Here is a 23,073-nt window from a genome sequence, read left to right on the forward strand (position 1 = left end):
TGTCTCGGTTTCTTTGCTTCTTTCTATTTGCATGTGTTTTGTCGAGTTGCAGCATGCTGAGCTTTCTCTGTGTGTAATTGGAGGACTTTTGTTGTCATGGTTACATTAAGAAACACACGGTTGGAAGCAGAGTTTCTATAAAGACAAACAGCAGTCTTCTGTCTTTAAGTCAGATTCAGCCACCTGAACTGCAGAGTTTCTCTATAAAAGAAACACAATTAAAATTCAAATCATTAACTCTTAAATCCCAAACAGAAGGACAGATAGAGATAAACTAAAGATGATCTCCCAAATCATTTGAAGGAAAAGGACAAGAAAATTCTTCTCATTTAAGCCTCATCAGCAACACAAGAAGCACTCGATTGTGTGACTTTACCGAAGAAACAAGATGTCAAAGCATCACACCGATACAGAAAGATTAAAGAGGATTCTAAGCAGCGAGTTTGGGTGAAACAAAGCAAAACTATAACCACATTTCAGATCTTTGCCTGCCGTTTAATCCCTGCAGATGGTGTGTTTCACAGCTGTGAGAAAACGCCCAACGTGTTTCTGCGCTTCTCTGTAGGAAATTACTGATCAGTAAAGTGATCAGGGAAGGCCGAAACGCTGATCAATAAACTGGTTACATATGGAGCCGGTGAGAGCACATTCTTTTGGTTTATTTTCCTAAAGATTAGTTCCCAGTGATCAAACACTGGTGATATGCAAATGAGCCAAGATGGAGCATGACTGTGTAGTTTCAGGTTCAGCAGGAGCGGTAAGACTTTGAAGAAATTCTGCCAAATTGACACAGGAGCACAGAGGTGAGTGTTCACGTGCACTGCAGGTAACAGACTGAGGACAAATGACCTGTGACAGACACCTGCTGTAGTTCTGCACTGTGTTGCTTCATATATTCACAGCGGTTTTTACAAAGCCAGCTGACTTATGTTCCACTCCAGCTTCCAGCAGCTCATAAAGAGAAAGTGAATGCTGCGATGCATCCGTTTTTCAGAGATTTTAAGAAGCGCAGTGCAGCTCCTGCCTGTATTAATAGTAGCAATGATGCTGCTGCTGTACATCAGAGACAGCAGCTAGCTTAGCTTAACTGAACCTTTACCATCAGCAAGCAGTCAGTGTGGTTCCATGAGCGCCATCGGATCGGATTAATGGCTAAATTACAATAAAATTGAGTTATTCAGTTCATGTAGACACCTTAATCTGACAAAAAATCGAGTCGGTTCGGGTAACTTGCGAATCCAAATGCCACTGAACGTGCACGTAGACGACAGTGGATCAGATCGAGCGTTCTGCGCATGCTCCAGATTTTTTCCCGCGATTGTCACCCGGAAGTGGAAGGAGACGATATTCCTGTTGTTGTCGCTGTCAGAAAGAAAGAAACAGCGCGATGGAGAATGCGCCGTTGTGCATCGTCTGTGCCATAACCAGCTCATCACAGATGGAGAGGGACGCAGCTTCATCTCGCTCTGCGTTCTCCATCTTTCTGAATGCCTGAGTTTGTTGTTGTTGGCGGTGAAGACGTCAACAGGAAGTGGCTCTATTAGCGATAGCTGAAATGGGGACAGCGCCACCTATGGTACCGGGGTATGACATGCTTTGTGCCAGTGATTCCATTCATTCACCGCCATATATCCAAGGATAATTACCCTCAGATAAGGAGCAGAACCCAACTGTAGCTGTAATCCAGTTAAACTGTTACTTTAAGCACAGAAAATAAAGTGCCGGAGCCTGATGGGCACACATGATGCCCCCTTCACATTTCTGCCTGCCCCCCCCGGCCCTGGGTGACAGTTTGAAAACTCTTTGGGTATTTTTCTATCGATTTCAGCCTCATTTTTCCTCTTAAAATAAAAAACAAGCAGACAAATTAAGGACAGAACAGAGGGAACTTTATTTGAACGATGATGAAAACAAGACTCAGACTCCTGCCCGTTTTCTTCCACGGAAACAGAGCGACTTCTTCATTTTTCAGCTCCCCGGGAGTTCCTGTTAATCTCACATTCTGAGGCGCCACATGCGGCATTTGGAATGAACAACATGAAAATGAGAGCTCTGCAGCCCCCAAATAAAACAACTTTGTGGTCCACAAAACATACAACTGATCATCAAAAAAAATAAAAATAATACAATTAGAGATTGTACAAAAAATACTTTCTTAAATTAAATATAAAGCAAAGAATAAGACAAATGATATTTAATGTACAAACACATGTATGTGCCGTAGTGATTGCAAGTAATTGTGATCCCTGACACCCAGAGGACTGTATATCCAGTTAAAAAAGATTGATTCTGCTTCCTTTTACCTGCATTTGCTCACACTGAATGATGATGTACCAGAATATGAGACCGAAACACATTACGCCAGTGAGCAAACTAATAATTAAGGACCAAACAGGATTTTTCCAGTTTGTATTTTAGGAATCAAGTCTTAGAAAGTCTGCGGTACATAATACAAGCTTGATGAGCACAACCTGAGACAAATACAGTCCTCTTAGCTCATTTAATGTGTTTAACACAACATAAAAACAGATTAATACGTGTAGTTAGTGCAAAACAATGCCCATGGACATCCAGGCTGCTGACGTGGTTAGAAATGAGACTCTATGTGCAAACTGGAATGAACCGGCATGGTTAATAAGCAAACTTTGAAACTGACTGAGGTTTAGTTGAATTACAGGTTCTGAAACACAGGTCTGTCTGCTTTTAGTGATAATCCATAAAAATAATAATAATGATCCAGTCAGTCTCACACCAGATCATCCAAACAAACACAAAAGTGCTACAGTGACAACAACAATAAAGCAAAATCAAAGAGTCAAAAGAAAGATTGTGTTGTGGCTCCTCTGCAGGTCAAAGTTCATTCTGGGGGGGGCGCTTTTGTCCCCTCGGTTTCAAACGATGAGCAAAGACGTCACTGAGTCAAAAAAAGAAGGAAAAGATGAAAGTTCAGATGAGGAAAGCTTTCTTCCCGTCCAAATGCCAGATTTACTAACAGTCTGTGTTTGGCACAAACCCTGCTTCTGTGTTAAATTTACGATTAAGATTCATTTAAGAGGCGCAGCGGTACTGAAAGGGGGGGCTGGGGGTGTCGCTCATTTCCTCATATTATTCCCTTCCAAGCAGCCAGACTTTCTGTAACCTTTAAAGTGTCCTGATCAATAGTTCCCCAGCTTTCTGAAGCTCTTTCAAAGTTTTTCTTTGGACATTTTCTGTTTTTTCCCCTCATTTTCAGTCCTTGTTCCTGAGCATTTTCAGGTTTTTTCTTTGTTCAGCCACTGAACTCTGACCTATGAAGCATTCAGGCAGGAAAAAGGCTCCTAACTCAAGGGATGAACCAGTGTTGTGTCGACACAGAACAGACAACTTAGCAAAGAAGCCATTTTAAACTGGATCTTTAGGCACTTTGTTACAAAGACACATCATTTGTTCCCATTTCTTTAGCTGCATCTATGAAAAACAGCAAAGAAAACACAGTTTGACAGACAGAAAATAGGATTTCTGCAGCAACAAGGTGATTCCCAAAGAGCTATTAGCTGAAAACTTGGCATATCTCAGCATGGTGTGCAGTGTGTCCTTAAAACATTTGAGGAAACTGGACAAGTGGAGGACAAAAGAAGAAGTGTCAGGCCTAAAAAACTATCTCCAGCAGATGAACAGGATCTGAAAGTGATGTCCTTAAGAAAGAGGAAAAAATCCAGCTGTGACCTGACAGGACCTGAGAGATGCATCTGGACCTTCAGCTGATCCATCTACTGTTGGCCCAAGCCTCATCAGAAATGGTCTCCATGGAAGGGTGGCTGTCAAGAAGCCGTTCTTAAGGAAGGGAAACAGGGAGAAAAGGCTGAGCTGTGCCAAATGACACAAGAAGTGGACTGAAAATCAGTGGCAACAGGTCTTATGGAGGGATGAATCCTCCCCAGAGCCCGGACCTCAACATTATTGAAGCAGTGTGGGATCATCTGACAGAGAACGGAACAAAAGGCAGCCCACATCCAAAGAAGAGCTTTGGGATGTCCTTCAAGAAGCCTGGAGAACTATTCCTGAAGACTCCTTAAAGAAATGACACAAAGCTTGTCTGACAGCGTGTTTTTGTCTTATTTGCTGTATTTTGCACATTTCAATAAATCCCTGCAGCTATTTCCTGTTTCCACGGCAGCATTTTAACAACAAGAGGCGACTCAAGCCATTTGCTCCCCCTTCAGAGAGTAAAAATGATTTAAATGTATCATGCTGTGTGACCAAGGTAAGTTCAACAGTATTCAGCAGTGAAAAAGCATGAAGCTGAGCCAGGAATGTCATTCTATCTTCACTGGGAGAACTCTAAGATGACCCGGGACCCACAGCTATGATCATAATGACACACCTCGTCTATTTAGGAAGAAATAAAACCAGAAATAAGATCATTCAACAGCTGCAGCTCCAAAGCTTGTTCTGGTTTTGCTGTTTTTAATGGACCTCTGTTGTCCTGAACCTGTGAAGGATCATTTTTATTTTAACAGTAACACCACTTCCACCTGCCGGAGGTGAGCAGGGTCACCCCGTGCCGGAAATCCAGAAGTTGCAGATTACTGCCTCATCGTTATCGACGGCTTCTTCAGTCGGTCGGCAAATGATCTGAAACGTTTGAGGCCGACGTTTTGTTCGGTACTGATGGTTGTTTCCAGGTTTATTTTCAAATGTATGCAGCAACAAAATGACTTTAAAACTGAAAAGGGGAGTTAATGAACAGCCACCAGCCTACAGATGTATCTGAACACTCCCAGCAGAGGAAGGGAATCCCTGCTGCGCCACAGAGAATGAACGCCTGTCAGTGAAAGGAGAAGTTATTGGACACAAACCGAGAGAGAAACCGGGCTGAGCAGAGCTCGGGTCAGATGGTGATGTAGTGCTGCCGCAGTTTGGCCACCAGGAACTCGTGGGTGAGGTTGTGTCTTGTGATTATTCCAACAATCTGGAGGAGAAGGCAGGTGATAATAAGCGTTAGAGCCGAGCTAAACGCTGAAATAAAAGGCAGCCTTTGTTGCCACTTACCTCCCCCACAGCATTGACCACCGGCAGGTGTCGCAGGCCCATGGTCCGGAACAGGTTGAACACCTGGGAGATGCGGGTGTTGGGGGACACCGTGTACGGACTGGTGTTCATGTAGGGGGTGACATCCTGGGAACACAGGCAGCATCTTGCTTATCGACTCAGAATCTAGTTTAATCTTAACTTTCTTTGGCGAAACGGGCCGTACCACGATCATGCGGGGGTTGAGCAGGGCGAGGTCCAGGTCGTGGATGTCCGGGTAACGCGGGTAATCTTCTGTCATCTCTGCATACGACAGCCTGGGCTGCGTGGCGCTCTGTGTGGGGCGGAGGAAATGTGTCACCAGCAGTCAGAAACCGCTGCAACGTGCAGATAAACCAGAGACTGACCGACTGGTTTTCAGAGTAGCAAACCCCTCTGATGAGCAGGTTGACCAGCTGCGAGCGCAGGATCAGGCCGTGGAAGGTGAGCGGTCTGAAGCGCTCCTCCATGGTCCACTCCTCGCTGGGAGACTGATCCGGGTACAGGTTGGGGTAGGGGGCATGCCTGCGTGTGGACAGCAACAACACAAAGAAGTTAGCCTTCTTCTGAAGGACTCAAACCTGACTTTTACACCTCAGCCGGAGCTGCCGGGGCCTAAGTCCTGAGCAGAGGCAGACAACAGAAGAAGAAGAAGAAGAAGAAGAAGAAGAAGAAGGAGGGAAAAAGCGCCACAGATGGATGACATTTGGAGAGAATTATTGAACATTTTTGATGCTGTGAAGCTAACTTGGGTGAGACCCCTGGACAGCGCTGCATGGGTTTCAGGGACCGGACCTTCTGACGGCGAACTGGGTGGAACCGGAAGGCGTGTGCCAGGTATCAGGCTCTAAATGACTAAATGTCTGCTGATCTGAACGATGATAAGATTCTTCTCTTTTCACTGCTTTTTAAGCCACACCAGAGAAGTTTGTGAACCTTAAAACGGTGCGTTTATGGTTCATTTTGAAGTAAATTGACTTTTGTGATGCACCAGCGCAGGTCTGAGACTCCCACAAACTCAGACACCACAGTTTCCAGGCCTGCACCAAACAGTTTTACTTTACGGATGATCGACATGTTTATGGTGCTTTTGTTGCAGTTGTTGTTCCATCCTCCACCTGTAGGGGGAGCTGAAGAGCAGGGACCACTGGGAGGTGGTGAAGGGACAAAGAATTTGCTGGTTTCCAGAGTTATTTCAACTGTTTTCATCTCAAACAAGCAACACACAGCAAAGTCTGGAGCAAACAGTTATTTTTTTTAAATTTTCCATGATTATAAACTGAATTGGCAGTGAATCAAATGTTGATTCTTTCTGTTAATAAACCTCATGTTGTACTGTCACTGCTGGGAGGCCAAGTGTGCATGAAAGCCGACTGACACTCGGTTGGTTTGTGGACATGAAATCACTCCCCAGCAACTGAATGGAAAGACGTCCCGGTATAAACCCGAAGAGTTAACCTGAATTAGCCTGAATCAGAGGTGTGAAGTGACAGCTGAACCGACCGTAAACAGCCAGACAAATCGTACAAAACAGTCCCTCCTCCTTAAGTGTGCTGAGCAGGTTCTCGCCGTCAGAGAACACCCAAACACTGCTCTCTGGCTCTCTTGAAGTGTCCATTTTCCTCATTTCCTCACTCAAATCTTCAGGAGAAGACGTAACGTGAGTTATGGAACCAATTTAACTCCAACTGTAAGGAAAGCAGCTCAGGCTTTACCGGGGGCTCACACCAAAAGCCGCTCATGATGCTCACAACCCGCCGCTTCTACTTCTTCCGGGAAGCGGCCAAAGGGGCGGGGCTTATATGTATAGCAACTAGCATATATATATATAATAATCCATCCATACATCAGTTCCCTCTTTCACCATGGATCGTACTCTGGGCCTTCTTTGTGTTTCTTTGTGTTTGCGCTCTGCTGTTTCTGCCCTTTTACGCTTTTTTCCACCTTTTTTTCGCCTTTTTTCCGCCTTCGGAATCCAGATCGGCCCTAATTGGCTGTCGTCGCGTAGCGTCACAGCTCATTTGCATAAAGTTGAGCCTTTCTCAACTCTTGAAGCTCATGAAGCTCACAACGCGCCGCTCATCGACGCCAGCTTACATTGAAAATGAACGGCTGCTGGCCGCTCACAACGCTTTTGGTGTGAGCGGCCAGTTACAGAACCGGTTAACTGTCTCAGATGATTGATTATTGTTATTTTGACCACTTGATTAAGGCTTAAAACACACTTACAGGTTTCATCAGGTAAAGAAGGTAAAGTCAACATTGCTCTGATGTTCTTGAGATAAAGAGATCCGAGTTAGATGTCACTTCTGGCTTTGGCTGCATCTGATTTGGACTGAAAGCTGCTGTTTAAGGGAACCCAGCGGTTTCTCAGATGGAGCTTTAACAAACAGGTATGGTCCGACCTACCTTCTCTCTAACATCTGCTGAAGCATGTCCTCTCCCTCCTCCGCCGGCTCCGACGCGGCGTTCTGCTCATCGCAAACGTTCCTCAGCTCGCTGGACGGGTACGACTTCATGGACTGGCTTCGCCGCCGCTGTTCCGCCGCACGGGACACGACGCTGGATTTCTGCGTGTGAAAGTCAAGGAGTTTACAGCAGTGGAAGAGTTCTCTGCAGGAACGGCTAATCAGACCGACTGTTTTCGTTTATTTGCATTCGTCTGAGTCTTGAGAGAAATATTCCTGAAAAGAACCCGACTGTTTATGGTTCCTGACACGTTTGTTCTGAGGTTAAGTTCCTCCAACAGTCCAATGCAACAAGGTGCCAGCCGTAGCTTGAGGTGACACCTAGTGGCTCAAATGGCAAACTACATCCAACCAAATTACAAACTGACACAACAGGTAAGAGTTTATGTGTTTGGGGATAACTTTCAGCACCAATTTAATCCACATTTATTCTTTTAGCCAGAATTTGGGGCCACAGAGTTCAGTTAAACTTAAAGGACACGTATAGATTGTCCTGGAGATGTTATTATGATGCCAAATTATTCCTTTAATCTGCAAAATAAGGTCAGAGTAAAAGACTCCAGACGAACATCATGAAAGACGAACCTTGAAGCGAATGTTGTTGCTGATCAGGATGTTGCCCTTCATAAAATCCCGTTCGTTCTGCCGGTTTTCAGTGACCACGGGGAAGGCGTGGTACACGGTGGTGCGCAGGATGCTGACCAGTGACTGCACACGGGTGTGCGGATAAACGTAGGTCAAGTTGGGCTCCATGATGTCACTGGCAGTCAGCCTTGGAGGGAAAAAGGGAAAAAACTGACCTAAAAAACTGTAACTTCTTGGGTTTTTTTGATAATTCTCCATATACTTTAATTAAAAACCATCAGAAAAAGAACTCCTACTTGTCCATTTCAACCTCAGTCTCCCACTCCAGCAGCGGGACTCCTCTCAGCTGGATGTGGATGTCGTAGATGCCCTTGTTGAAGAAATCTCCGGTCCACTTGGCAACCTAACAGTCAACACAAACCTGTTCAACACCAACGAGGATGGATCATAAAAAACTCTATTCTTAGGGATCGCAGCTGTTAGTGAAGAGTAAACGTATCTGACACCTTTCTTTACACCATTTTCTCCTGCAGTTCAAATCAAACTGATCACATCCAAAGGCAAGAAGAGACATGGAAAGCCTGCAGTTCCAGTAGCTGCTGCTATTTCCACAGGATTCACATTAAAATGCTCTTTTTTTCCTTCAAAAAGCTGCAAAAATATCACTTTTTCCAGCTTTTTTTTTGCTTTTTGCAGCGTTAGAACAGATAGAAAATAAAAAGTTCAACGGTTTTAAAAGGAAGAAATGTTAACTCGATAAAAAACCTAAAGTAACATTATTCTGCCTCTCAAATTAACTACATTGTGTGCTGGAGTTACCAGGCCAGGTGGAAGCACACTGAAGTCCACCTGGAGCAGAAACCTTCGACCAGGAAGACGGCTCAAAGCAAACCGGAGGCAAAATATGGTGCGAGAGACTCAAAACACACAGAGCAGAAGCAGAAACTGCTAATACGGCAGGAAAAAGGCACAAAGAAAGAACCGGACTTGTTTCCAAACCTTCAGATAAAACACTTTCACGACAGTAAGAGTTAAAAGAAGCTAAATAGCAGAGGTTTGGGTGATTAAAACTCAACGTGTAAGACTCTTTCTTTATTTAACCGCATTTAAAAACAAACAACTGGGTATATAAGAGCGCCAAGGACACATCTCATGTGAGAAAGCCTTTGCATAACCCTCCAAGGATAGATCAGCTGCTGGATCCTATAGAACTGCATTTCATAGAAAAACTATTTCCAAAGAACTGACCGACACAAAACGATGGACCGAACGGACCCAAATGGACTTTCTCCGAGTCAAAAGATGGATAAATTCATTTATGGGACGGATTATTTAAGAGAAAAGTGCCGCCGTGTTTGCTGCAGGGAGAAATGTTGATATTGTGCTGCTGCTAATGCTGCTTGTAGCTCTTTAAATGTTCTTTCCTCCTCGTCTGAGCTGAATTAAAATCACCCTGAAAGCATTTCCTTAGTTTTCTGTTGAAATCAACCCTTACAGAAACATTTAGCTTAAAAACTGCAGCCAAACCGTTGGAAAACCTCACATGAACTGACGTACCATCAGTGTGATCATGATGGGGAGCCCGTATGTGATTTCATTGGTGGATTCGATGAGGATGACAGTGAGACTGATGGTCATTCTGACCACGCCTCCGAGGAAGGCGGCAGCTCCGATCAGCGCGAACGTCCCGGAGTAGATGTCCATTCCCAGTTTCCTGCCAGAGGAGAGACTCGCTGTGAGAAGCGGTGAAGTCACCGTGCAGCGAAAGGTCGAGTTAAAGTGCATCAAGACTCAAACCAACCGGCCGAGGAGGTGAAAGTCACACGGGCAGCTTTCATCTGCTCATGGCTAGCTTAGCTTAGCATAAAGACTGGAAACAGCTACAGTTACTCTGCTAAAGTTGGACTCACCTGGTTGGGATCAGAGGGTCTACATGATGAGATTAACTGGATTATAGCTACAGTTGGGTCCTTATCTGAGGGTAATTATCCTTGGATATATGGCGGTGAATGAATGGAATCACTGGCACAAAGCATGTCATACCCCGGGACGATAGGTGGCGCTGTCCCCATTTCAGCTATCGCTAATAGAGCCACTTCCTGTTGACATCTTCACCACCAACAACAACAAACTCAGGCATTCAGAAAGATGGCGAACGCAGAGCGAGATGAAGCTGCGTCCCTCTCCATCTGTGATGAGCTGGTTATGGAACAGACGATGCACAACGGCGCATTCTCCATCGCGTTGTTTGTTTCTTTCTGACGACAACAACAGGAATATCGTCTCCTTCCACTTCCGGGTGACGGATTAAGCTTGTTACATGAGCTGAATAACTCATCTTATGGTAATTTAGCCTTTAATCCGATCCGATGGCGCTCATCTAACCGCTCTGACTGACCCATGAAGAACAGAGGAAACAAGCCATCACAGCATCAGATGTGCTGCAGCCTCCAGCTAAGAGAGCCAGTGGGGGGCAGTGTGTCGGAAAGTCAAAGTCCTCGTATTCGTGCTGTACTCCAACTGTGGTTCTTTCAAATATCTTTTATAAATTAATTTGATTCTACTTCTTGATTTAGGAGCACAATGTGTTCAGCCCCCTAAATCCCAGGTTTCCCCTCTTCTTTTTACATTATAGTGAATTATAGGTCCATTTAGAGTTAAACGGAGGAGGAAGCAGGTGTACATCCATCAATCCACCGCTCGCTCGTACCTTTGTAACGACAAACTGACCCACGGTGGCTCCACGGTTGCTCCAGGTCACTTGTTTAAAGGGCACCACGGGTCTTCATGGGTTAAAAGCAGCCAAAGTGTCCCTGCAGATGGATCTGATCCTTTGATCCATGACAGAGAATGATAGCGTCCACCTGTCTGATCCAACTGCAGGTCGTGTCAGATTCATTTGAAATGAACATTTCTGTCTTCACTAATATAATCCACTTTATTCTAATAAAATGTGACCAGCTTTACACCCTCCTGGCTGGCTTTGAAATTAAATATTGTAAATATAGCATCCACAAATTTTGGCTCCATTTTATTCTCCCAATTCTGTTCATTCTGCGTTGATAAACTAACTCAGATGTAACGTTTCCATCTAAGTAATAAGATGCATAAACTAGACTTCTGATAACAGGAAGGGAACTTTGTTCTTACACTTTGAGGATGTTTGCGACCAGGCGTCCAAACGCTGCCCCGCAGAGGAGTGACGGCACAAAGAGGCCGCTGGGTACCGACACGCCGTAAGTCCAACAGGCCAACAGGAAGTACAGCAGGAAGAAGACGGACAGGGTGACCGGGCTGAAGGTTCCTACGAGAAGGAAGCAGAAACAGGCCACCGCTGTGATCTGTTGCTTTCGTCTAAAGCTCCTAAAATGCAGGCTTATGGATCACAGTTTGGCATGAAAGAACAGACCCGTGGTGTCTCCGAACTGTGATGCAACATGAGACAGGAGCGCAGGAAACGTCCTCCCATCGGGGGGTTTGTTTTAAAAAGACAAGTCATTCTAATAAAGAATACAGGCCTCGACCCCCAGAGGTCTGAATAAAGGCTTCTCTCTAACAGCTGTTCAGAGCCGCTGTGCTCACCGTCCTGGTGGAAGAGCTGGTGGATCGCGACCTCCTGCGGGTTGAAGAACAACGTCGCCATGTCGTTGTAGGTCTTATTGGAGCAGAAAAACTGCCGGATGGTTGAGTTGATGTCCTCACTGCCACCGGCCACCTGAAAACCAAACCTCAACTTAGGAGGAGACACGATGCTGAATGCAGAGAGGGTTCGGTTCGAGACTCGTTTAATAAAATGATGTCATTCATCTAAATGTGGAGTGTTTTTTCACAGCAGCATGTCCTGACCTGACCTCAGGCAGCTTTCTATCATTTAACCATCAGAGGCGGATCAGCGCCCCATCGCTGTGTCCTTCCACACATTCAGCCAGTCTTACAGCTCATGGCTTATTCTGCTTTGCTGTGTCAGCCTGTTCAGGATTGGCTGATAGTCCTGACTCCTCCTTCCTGCCACTCTGGACCTCTCTGGATCCTGATCTACTAATCCTTGAAGCACCTTAGCCTTTAAAGCCCTGATCCTGACGATTCAGGGCAGCTGTTTGTGTCGGTGGCCGTAATATTCGTTTCTGTGCAGCCTTCAGAGTTATAACTCTTTCTTTCTTGAACGACTGGATGCAGAATCAGGCCTTTTGTTATATCTTATTAAATACAACCATGTTATACTACACTCGCACTCAGCTGGATGTTCGGTGTCTTGCTCTTTCTCCTCAGCTACAGCCATCCGATCACTAATGTTCCAGATATTCGATCTGTTTAAAAAGACTGAAAAATGCTGTTTTACATTTGAACTGATTTGATTCTGGGGCTGATATAATCCATCCACCTGTAAGGACTCCTCTGTGGGCAATAAGGACACTTATGGCCACAGAGGGAGGACACTCACCGTAGTGTTATGCGTTGTGGGGGGGGAAAGGTCGCGGCATTCACCCAACAGGATGGAGGCTGAAAATATCACTAATGTTGTCACCATGGCCACCAGCAGACTCTCCAGAACTCTGGAAAAGTGTGAAAATCAGACCGTCTTCAATGGATTCTCTTTAGATTTGTGTTTCATCGTGATAAATAAAGAACATTATTGCCTGAGACAGGTAGCTGTGACACTGGTGACCTTTTAATGTCCTCCACCACATTTTCTAGGAACAATACTGTGTGGAATTTTCTGTGGAAGCAAACCTACCGAAGCCTTTAATTCCTTTTTGTCTCTCAGTTAAAGGGTTAAAGACAGACTGCGACCGGGTCACCTGATAAACTTTGCCTTGGGGTGGATGTGTCTGATGCGATATTTGGCCAGACACTTGTTCATGCAGTTGAAGAGCGCCCCCAGCAGGCCACCCACCAGGCCCATCAGCACGAAGAAGGCCAGGTCCACCGCAGTCCACAGGTGGCAGTTCTTATCCCCGTCTGGACACTGATCAGCAGAAATATTTCACATCCAGAATTAAATCAAACAACCACATTTAAACTGGAGAAATAAGACCAAAGACATCCAAACGAATGGCCCCCGTACTTTAAATCATTACAGTTGGATTTTCTCTGGTTAAATAAGCTTTTTTTCCCATGTGAGCTTTCCTCAAACAGAGGAACCCAAAGAGTGAAAACAGCACAGCACTGTCTGCAGAAGTCTTTTTCTTTGGTTTCTTTCCCACCCGGCTCCTCTTTGGCGGACATATTCTGTTACTTCATCAGACCATACCTGACCCAACATGCCCCCCAGCTCCTGGTGCAGGCCATGGTCATCTCCCACCTTCACTACTGCAACGCTCTCCTAACTGGTCTCCTAACTGGTCTCCTAACTGGTTTCCTAACTTGTTTCCTAACTTGTTTCCTAACTTGTTTCCTAACTTGTCTCCTAACTTGTCTCCTAACTGGTTTCCTAACTGGTCTCCTAACTGGTCTCCTAACTGGTCTCCTAACTGGTTTCCTAACTGGTCTCCTAACTGCTCTCCTAACTGCTCTCCTAACTGGTCTCCTAACTGGTCTCCTAACTGGTTTCCTAACTGCTCTCCTAACTGCTCTCCTAACTGCTCTCCTAACTGGTCTCCTAACTGGTCTCCTAACTGGTTTCCTAACTGGTTTCCTAACTGGTTTCCTAACTGGTCTCCAGCCTGTGAAACCTCTGCAGATGGTCCAGAACGCGGCGGTGCGTCTGGTCTTGGATCAGCCTAAAAGAACACGTCCCCCCTCTGTTCATTGAGCTCCTCTGGCTGCCCTTAGCCGCCTGCATCAGATCCAAGTCCCTGATGTTAGCTACAAAGAGCTTAATGGAACGGCTCCATCTACTTGAATGCTCTTGCAAAGGCTTCTGTCCCAACTGGGTCCCTCCGTTGGTCCCAGGATTGTCGTCTAGCAGCTCCTACACCACGCCTAAGACAATCCAAACTCTGTTCATGTGTCGTCCCACGATGGTGGAATGACCTACCGAGCGCTACCAGAACAGGGGCGTCCCTGTCTATCTTCAAGAAGCTCCTGAAAACCCAGCTCTTCAGAGAGCATCTCCTATCCCAGCACTTACCTTGTACTTCCCTCCCCCCTCTATCTCTGCACTTTATCTTTCTGCACTTCCTTCTATGCCTGCACCCTATCTCTACTCTGTCCCCTCTGACAGAGTCGGACTCCTGGGTTCCTTCTATGGAGCTTATTGTTAGCTTTTATAAAGCTGTTATATCTTCATTTGTAAGTCGCTTTGGATAAAAGCGTCTGATAAATACAGAAACAGAAACATGAACTTCGGCCCTTCGGTTTCGGCCTACATTCAGCTTGTTTGCTGCAATCGGCCAATCAGAAAACAGGATAGCATCAACAGCGGCACCTAAAATAACGGCATCGAGCCGGAAACCTGATCCAACAGGTGTGTGTTTTAATCATCAGGGCAAAGCCAGTAATTTACAATAAAAACTAAGATCCAAAATGGTTTGTATTTCATCTTTAAATGCCGAGAAAGAAAAGGACATAAAAATCTTTTCAACAAATCTTTGAATGGGTTAAAAGAGCAGGAGAAATACAAGTAAATGCACATAAAAAAGAAATAAGTTGAGCCAACGTGGAAGTTTAAAATTAAAACTGAAAACATTCAACTGAACCATTATCATCAGGTGAACAGAAAATGGGAAAGAGAGGCTTGAGATGAGCTGATGGAGGCCTTTAATTCATCTTTTTGTAAGTAAAAAAACATCCAAAAGTCACAAGATTATTCAGGAAACATTCAGGAAACTTCTTTACCTTGAACTCTCCAAAGTTGAGCAAACCAGGAAGCTGGAAGGAGCCCCACTTATTGAAGTTGATCCCCGAACGGAAGAAGTTTAAAGTGAAAGTGGCCGACATGGAGCAGAAGAGCTGAAACAGGAAATCAAACGTATCACAACCCTCTGCTTTAGGATATTGTTCTTATTTCCTTTTGAATCCGGATACGCTTCAGTTCATGTTATGGCCAGAAGACTTTAAAGGGGAGACATGCAAATATATGGCTGTAAACAATTAGCCTGAGCAGAGGCCAACAGACAGCCATGCAAAGAAAGCTTACAGCAAATGCAAATATAAAAAGCTGCTACAGGGCCCACAAAGCCTTCATTTTACATAAAGAACTGCTGATAAATTACTGGACACACAGTTTCATAATGTGAACCAGTGGGAACTTAAAGGGAACCTTATTTCTGGCATGAAACACGTTCATCTGCTCACTGAGAACAGTTTGGTGAAAGTCGGCGTCCTTCAGAAGATATTTAGATAACTGGAGATCCATATAACGGAGTGAACGGGGCTTAGAGGATGCAGCCTCTAAATAAGGCATTATCTGTCTTTATTTCACCAATACTTTAAGAAGAATGAATGAATGAACGTGTGCTATAGCTCTGTTAGCTCATAGCTGCTGTTATGTGGCTACTTGCAGCTATAGGAGAGCTAACGGAGGGATTTCTACACAGGCACTCTACTGGGACCACTTCATCCACACGCCCCCCTGCAGCACAGCTTATTCACTCCGTGCTCTGTGGCAGTCGGCTAACTTCACACAGAGTTTGCTGCTGATAGTTTTGTGCAACATGGCAGGATATTTATCAGATTTTGACGACATGAACGACGACTTTGAGTAAGATGGACGTTCTTACCGGAGTGAATGAGCTGTGCTGCAGGGGGGCGTCGATGACATCATCCCAGTAGACGAGTGTGTAGAAATCCCTCTATAAGCCCCCCGATAGCCCCCAATAACAACAACACAGCAGCTATGAGCTAACAGAGCTATAGCACACGTTCATTCATTCATTCTTCTTAAAGTATTGGTGAAATAAAGACAGATAATGCCTTATTTAGAGGCTGCATCCTCTAAGCCCCGTTCACTCCGTTATATGGATCTCCAGTTATCTAAATATCTTCCGAAGGACGCCGACTTTCACCAAACTGTTCTCTGTGAGCAGATGAACGTATTTCAAGCCAGAAATAAGGTCCAGGTTTAAAAACACCGGAGTTCCCCTTTAATAATTGAAAAAATGTTGACTTCAACTGTTGAAATGGAAATTTCAGCTTATTTTCTCAGCAGTCTTGTTTCAGTATTTGTTTTCCTCTGTTGCAGCTCAGCGAACTCTCGCAGCCACGGTGTCAGGATTCCCTTATAGAAGCATTTTGAACCTTGTCGTGTTTCAGTATCAGATGACATACCACTTTCCAAGTGAGCGCCTGGTTCCAGAAGGAGGAGCCCTCCTCCAGGCTGAAAAGGGTGCCTCCTATTGGGGCACCAAAGGCTGCAGCCACTCCTGCAGCAGCACCAGCTGACACAAAGTCTCGCTTATCCCTGAAGAAGAAAGGATTAGAAATCTCATTATAGAAGCTGTGTGCTCCACAAGTTACTCACTTTTTTGTTTAAGAGTTAGTTAAAGCTCTGCATTGAACTAACTCACAAATATACAAAAGCTAAACAGCAGGATTTGGCACAATAACGATGTCGAAAGGTAACTTTGAGCACAGCTCAGAGCCCAAACAGCAGAAATTAGAGATGTTGGCGGAAAGTCAAACCACCAGGAGATAAATAATGTGATCTAACTGTTGCCGGGCAGAGGAGAGTTTTACCAGGAAATGAGTGAATAAAAGCCTAAACAATGCAACTGTTTAATCAGTCTTTTTTGCTAGTTTTTCCAGAACAAACTCTCTCTGACTCCAGTAAAAGTGCTGAGAGGTTCAGTCCTGAGTCAAACTCTGGCCCAGACCCAGGTTCCCCACAGCCTTACCTGTCACTGCGGAAGTACGGGAAGTCGAACTTTATCCTCTTGAAAGTGATGCTCTGAAACTGATAGAAGAGGTGATGCATCTGATGAGTACACCTGAGAAATTCTGACGTATGAACACATGCACAAATAAAAGAAGCGAGAGGTCTCCTTCTGGGTTATTCCACACTGATCTCAGACAGAAGACAAGAAGTAATCGGTTTGAAATCGAGCTCTAACTTTTTCCTTTTTCTACCGGGAAGAAGCAAAGCTGAAGGATCCATTTCGGCTGCATTGTAAATATTTGCAATGAACAGATGAATAAAACATCAGTAAAGGATTTCTGTCTGTAGCTGGTTAAAAGAAACATGACAGAAATGGACCTTCTGTTTGTCATTAAAAACCTTAAAATACATTTAAATAAAAAGAAAAACGGCACAAAAGGAGTTCAAGTATCTCAGGATCTGGTTCAGTGTTGGAAAGTTGGAGCAAGAGACAGACGGCCGGATTGGGGCTTGGATTCGGGTCCGTTTTGTTTCATCCGGCCAATGGTCACAGATCTGAGTGGTAGCCTGAAGGTCATGGACACAAGCAGCTGAAATGAGCCTCCTGCAGAGGGCGGCTGGACTCAGCCTCAGAGGTCCTTTTGATTCAGAGGAACAAAGCCGCTCGTCAGCTTCTGGTTCTGGTTCGGATGCCTCCTGGTCGCCTCTCATATTAGAGCCAGAACTCTCTGGCCTGGTCACACCTCGGACTCCCCCAGGAGGAGGGTTTGCCTTGCTTTGTCTCTATAACCCGACCCAAGTGATGTGTGAACCTTTAATAGGATTTAAAAATACAGCTGATGGTTTGAAACAGAGCAGTCGAAGGCCACGACAGACTTTTACAGAAGTGAAGCAGATCGGGAGGAAAAAGCATCGCTAACATTGGTGATGAGAAAAAAAACGAAGCGATGTCGCAGCACAGTACCTGAGGAAGGCCGGCCCCCACAATGGCGCCGCTGTGTATCATCGGACCTTCTTTTCCCACAAACAGACCTGAGGGGACAAACAGTGAGTCAGAGGCTGCTGTCTGAGGACCAGCTCAGCAGATAAATCACAGCTTTCAGCATCATATTCACACAGTTTCTGTGGCTCCGGCACAATCTGAGCACATTATTACCAAAAAGTCCCCACAGACACGCAAACATGCTGCTTTCATCATGTTATCAGCTTCGTGAAGTTAAAGCAGCAGCAAATTCTGAATTATAAGTGCAGAAAAGGGTTTATTGATGGTTATTTATCTGATTTTATCGGAACATTTCGTTATCGTTGGAGCTGCTCGAGCCCAGATCCCACAAAGGACCATAAAATTAATGAGGCAGGGTGTGAGGTGACCACATTTAAATACATATTTAGCCTTTTCCCCTGACTTTGATCTAATCTTTCCTCTAAACAACAAAGAATCAGGCCGCATTTGTAAATAAGAACCTGCTCTTAAAATGGTTTCCTGATGAAATAAAGGTTTAATAAAAAACATTTAAAAAAGAAGAAGAACAGGATAATTGGGCCTAAAACCATAAATCTAGCTAAATTGTGTTAAAAGGTACAAATCCCATAAAAAATAATAAAATAAATACGTGATTCACAGAGCCCCGCGGCCGGCTGAGCGGTGGGCCACGACCTGTGGCCATGTGCTGCACGTCATCCCCCCCTCTGAGCCTCTCTGAGGACACTTACCTCCAGCCACGCTGAACAGGACTCCCACGGCTTTGCAGAGAAAAGTTCGCAGCCGGACGATTCCGGGAATCTTCACTCCGTTTAAGTAGCTTTTGATCTCTGGAATCCCCGAACCTGCAGCCACCGGCTGGACGACAGAGAAAAGATCACATGTGAGCGCCAAATCACAACTTCTGATCAACTTTAAGACCTTAAAGTCCTGGTTCCTGCACCATAAAGCAGGTTCAACAGGCACATTCCCACTGTAGGAACCTTTTGCAGTTCCTAGAACCTTTTCAGGTTGTTTTTTCGCTCATTCGGACATTCAGGAACAGTTCCTAGAACCATTTTAGCTCCTTCAGGGTCTTTTCTGGGTTCCACAGGAACATGACGTAGGTGTTTGGTGGCTGGTAGCTCCGCCCCTTGTCTGAAATGTTTCCTCATACGACACGGACCCAACCGGCGTTGAACTAAATTCAAGGTGAACATTTCTTTGAACTAAAGTCAAAGTGAACAGTTCTTTGAACTAAATTCGAGGTGGACAGTTCTTTGAACTAAATTCGAGGTGGACAGTTCTTTGAACTAAATTCGAGGTGGACAGTTCTTTCAACTAAATTCGAGGTGAACAGCTCTTTGAACTAAATTCGAGGTGAACAGTTCTTTCAACTAAATTTGAGGTGAACAGTTCTTTCAACTAAATTCGAGGTGAACAGTTCTTTGAACTAAATTCGAGGTGAACAGTTCTTTCAACTAAATTCTAGGTGAACAGCTCTTAGAACTAAATTCTAGGTGAACAGCTCTTAGAACTAAATTCGAGGTGAACAGTTCTTAGAACTAAATTCGAGGTGAACAGTTCTTAGAACTAAATTCGAGGTGAACAGCTCTTTGAACTAAATTCAAGGTGAACAGTTCTTTCAACTAAATTCGAGGTGAACAGTTCTTTGAACTAAATTCGAGGTGAACAGTTCTTTCAACTAAATTCGAGGTGCACAGCTCTTTGAACTAAATTCGAGGTGAACAGCTCTTTGAACTAAATTCGAGGTGAACAGCTCTTTGAACTAAATTCGAGGTGAACAGCTCTTTGAACTAAATTCGAGGTGAACAGCTCTTTGAACTAAATTCGAGGGGAACAGTTCTTTGAACTAAATTCGAGGTGAACAGTTCTTTGAACTAAATTCGAGGTGAACATTTCTTTGAACTAAATTCGAGGTGGACAGTTCTTTGAACTAAATTCGAGGTGAACAGTTCTTTGAACTAAATTCGAGGTGAACAGTTCGTTGAACTAAATTCGAGGTGAACAGTTCTTTAAACTAAATTTGAGGTGAACAGTTCTTTAAACTAAATTTGAGGTGAACAGTTCTTTTAACTAAATACAAGGTGAACAGTTCTTTGAACTAAATTCAAGGTGAACAGTTCTTTAAACTAAATTTGAGGTGAACAGTTCTTTGAACTAAATTCGAGGTGAACAGTTCTTTGAACTAAATTCAAGGTGAACAGTTCTTTGAACTAAATTCAAGGTGAACAGTTCTTTGAACTAAATTCAAGGTGAACAGTTCTTTGAACTAAATTCAAGGTGAACAGTTCTTAGAACTAAATTCGAGGTGAACAGTTCTTAGAACTGCGTTCTTAGCACGTCTCTGTTTGAATGTGGCTCATATATCCAGTGTGAGCTGCTATAACCAACCCTAACAATGGAGATCTCACGACTACGACACCAGTAAACAACTTGGTAAGTCGACCTCAGGTTTTTAAACTCTGGATCTGAGAGAAGTCGTGTAAAACGGGAGGAATTAGCATCAGTGGCCCAATCACAACCGATTATTCTATCCCACTGAAAAGCAGCAGCAGCTGCAGGTAAAACAGGAAGGAAAGAGACACAAAAGGAAGAAAACGGGCAAAAATCACGCCATCAAAGCCCGATCAGCTGTGGCTGATGTGATTGTGTTTGTTAATAAATGGACGTAACAAACAGAAGTGGTCCAAGCAGTCTGTAAATGTCTGAGCTCATTTTCTGTTATCCAGGCTCTGAGATGCTGAGAAAACGGCTTCAGTTCAGGTGAGAAACTCGGCGGCAGTCGTCTTCACAGGCTGATGGAGCCGTAACTGTTTGGGATCCTGTGAACGGGGCTGAACGGGTCAAACTGCTGAACAAACTCACCTCGATGAGGACGAGGACGCTGGCGATGAAGATGAACATCATGTTGAATGAAAGGAGTTCCAGCAGAGACAGAGAGAGGCAGCCTCTGTCGGTGCAGCTCTCTATAGCTGGAGGTGTTCGGTTAAGGCAGAGTCTATTGAGTCTGTGGCCACTTATAAATACTTTGGCATAACACTGGACCATAGCCTTTCTTTTAAATGCCATATTGACCAATTACTGAAGAAACTTCAATTAAAACTGGGGGTTTTCTTCAGAAATAGAGCCTGTTTTTCTTTTAATGCAAGAAAACGTGTTGTTGCAGCCACTTTCCTGCCCCTCCTGGATTATGGTGATGTTTATATGAAGGCCTCTGCTCACTCCCTACATCTGCTGGATGCTGCATATCACGGATCTTTGAGATTCAGAACTGGTTGTAAACACATCACTGCACTTTGTACTCTTCACTTTCCATGCTCAGAACCACCCACTGATATCTATTTATCTACAAATCCATCATTGGACTACTCCCCTCCTATTTGTCCACAGACTTGACACGGAAACAGTCTGATCACAGCCTCCGGTCCTGGATTACATCACATTTCCCCCTCAGTCCGTACTGAACTGCTGATGCTGCGTCTGTAACATGGAACTGAAGCTGTCCAGTTTTATTTAACTTCAAATGACTGGTGAGACAGTCAGTGGGGGTCTGCACATGCACTGTACTTAACTAGTTCCTTTTTTCTTTAATTTTATTATTATTAATTATCACATGTTCCTGTTTTTGTCTCTCTACGTTCAGTTAATCTGTAACTTTGTGTTTTGCTGCTGCCTAAAACTAGTCTCTCTTGCAAATGAGACCCTGGGTCTCAGTGAGATTTTACCTGTAGAAATAAAGGTTAATAAATAAGACTCACTGCAGAATGTCTGGTGTCAGCGACCCGAGTTACACATTCAGAAATCTCTTTTAAAGGATACAGTCTCCAACCAGAGAGAATTTGATTTTGGTGAAGAGGTGCACGAAGAAGTCCACGAACAGGCCGACCTGAAAGAGACACGAGGGAGACACTTCCTGTTCACCTGCAACATGACGGAGTCCAGCAAAGCAAAGCAAAGCGGCACCTACCAGGCCCACCGTGACCCCGATGACGAACACCATCATCCACCGCACCGCCTCGTACTTCCTGGCTTTCTGTTGGGAGTTAAACACGATCTGTGACCACACCTCAGCAGAGGATTAAAACCAGAGGAAATGTGTTTTTCCTCAATCTTTTGAACAGAAACAGCCTGCACACACGTTTAAGGATAAGAGGAACGCAGCGTGTCACCTTGTTGTTCATCCCCTCCAGAACCTCCACATACGGCTCGTTGATGCAGCGGTCATAATCCAAGCTCTGAAAAAGCCAAATTAAAACCGTCATCATCACCTGAGTCACACGACTCATCAGCACCACGGCTTTCAAACCGTTCTCACCTCATAGTCTTTCCTGGGTAGAATCTCATCTTCTTCATCTCTGATTTCCCCAAGTATTGTCTAAAAAAAATAACAGACCTTTTTTTCTATGACTGTATATCTCAAACAGACTAAATCCAACAAATCTTAAACCTCAAATTAAAAAACAATGAAAAACAGCAGGAATTTTCCCTTAAAAAGTGCGTAAAGAGTGGAGATAATGAGCTTATTCCACTGATAAGAACATAAAATGTGAAAGAAGATTCATCCAAGTCTGAAAGACAGAAATCATGACTAACATGCTGAATGAAATATAAACACCTGACATGCTTAGACTTCTGTTAAATATCCAGATCAACACCCGATTTAATAAAAACCTACAAAGTCAAGAAGAAAACAATGTGCAACACAACCGAAAAGTTTTTTTTTATTTAATTTTTTTAACTTTAGCTTCTTTAACAAGAAAAAGGGGGAAGTTACAGTTTGATCTACAATGAGAAGTGATGTCAGGTTATTGTGTCCAGCTTCCAAAAGATGCACCAAACAGTAACTGTGCAGCAGGGTGGAGCAGACCGGTGAGAGCCGCTGAGGAGGTTTCAGAGGAAAATCTGAAGAACCCGATCAGATCAGGCAATGATCAATAAACCCCCAATTTCATCACTTATCCTGGATCAACTCACCAGTTCTTCCGGCGTCCGTGTCTCTTCTTCTCTGCAGCAACACTGGCAACAAAAACAGTTTCGACAACACGCCATCTTCGTTGTTGTGTCACGCTGCCTTCACGGCCTTCCGTAAAACACACAATCGCTTTAATACTTTGAACTGAAACCATCAAAAGAACCTGAAATAAGCGTCCAGCATGAGAAACACGTTAGTTCAAGACCTAAGTATCGTTTTCACCTCATAATTAATTAAATACACGTTCATAATGATGTCG

General features: G+C 44.3%; 1 protein-coding gene across 1 annotated transcript; it reads right to left on the minus strand.

Annotated features, from left to right (window-relative positions):
- Positions 1–1,880: 1,880 nt before the first annotated feature.
- clcn6 (chloride channel 6) lies at positions 1,881–23,045 on the minus strand. The gene is made up of 24 exons (XM_072367384.1): positions 22,817–23,045; positions 22,158–22,217; positions 22,012–22,077; positions 21,810–21,875; positions 21,662–21,728; positions 20,708–20,814; positions 18,571–18,697; positions 17,822–17,889; positions 16,877–16,935; positions 16,311–16,443; positions 14,880–14,993; positions 12,902–13,068; positions 12,544–12,655; positions 11,685–11,817; positions 11,253–11,406; positions 9,660–9,816; positions 8,399–8,505; positions 8,103–8,289; positions 7,459–7,619; positions 5,418–5,574; positions 5,237–5,344; positions 5,032–5,157; positions 4,839–4,951; positions 1,881–2,914 (listed from the first exon to the last, which is right to left on the minus strand). Exons 1-23 carry the CDS (start codon positions 22,889–22,891, stop codon positions 4,871–4,873), a joined length of 2,592 nt encoding a protein of 863 aa, XP_072223485.1. The 5' UTR covers positions 22,892–23,045; the 3' UTR covers positions 1,881–2,914; positions 4,839–4,870.
- Positions 23,046–23,073: the final 28 nt, after the last annotated feature.

Source organism: Leuresthes tenuis, unplaced genomic scaffold (genome assembly GCF_036924035.1).
Source record: "Leuresthes tenuis unplaced genomic scaffold, fLeuTen1.0.hap1 SCAF_16, whole genome shotgun sequence".
In the NCBI taxonomy this organism is placed as follows: Eukaryota; Metazoa; Chordata; class Actinopteri; order Atheriniformes; family Atherinopsidae; genus Leuresthes; species Leuresthes tenuis.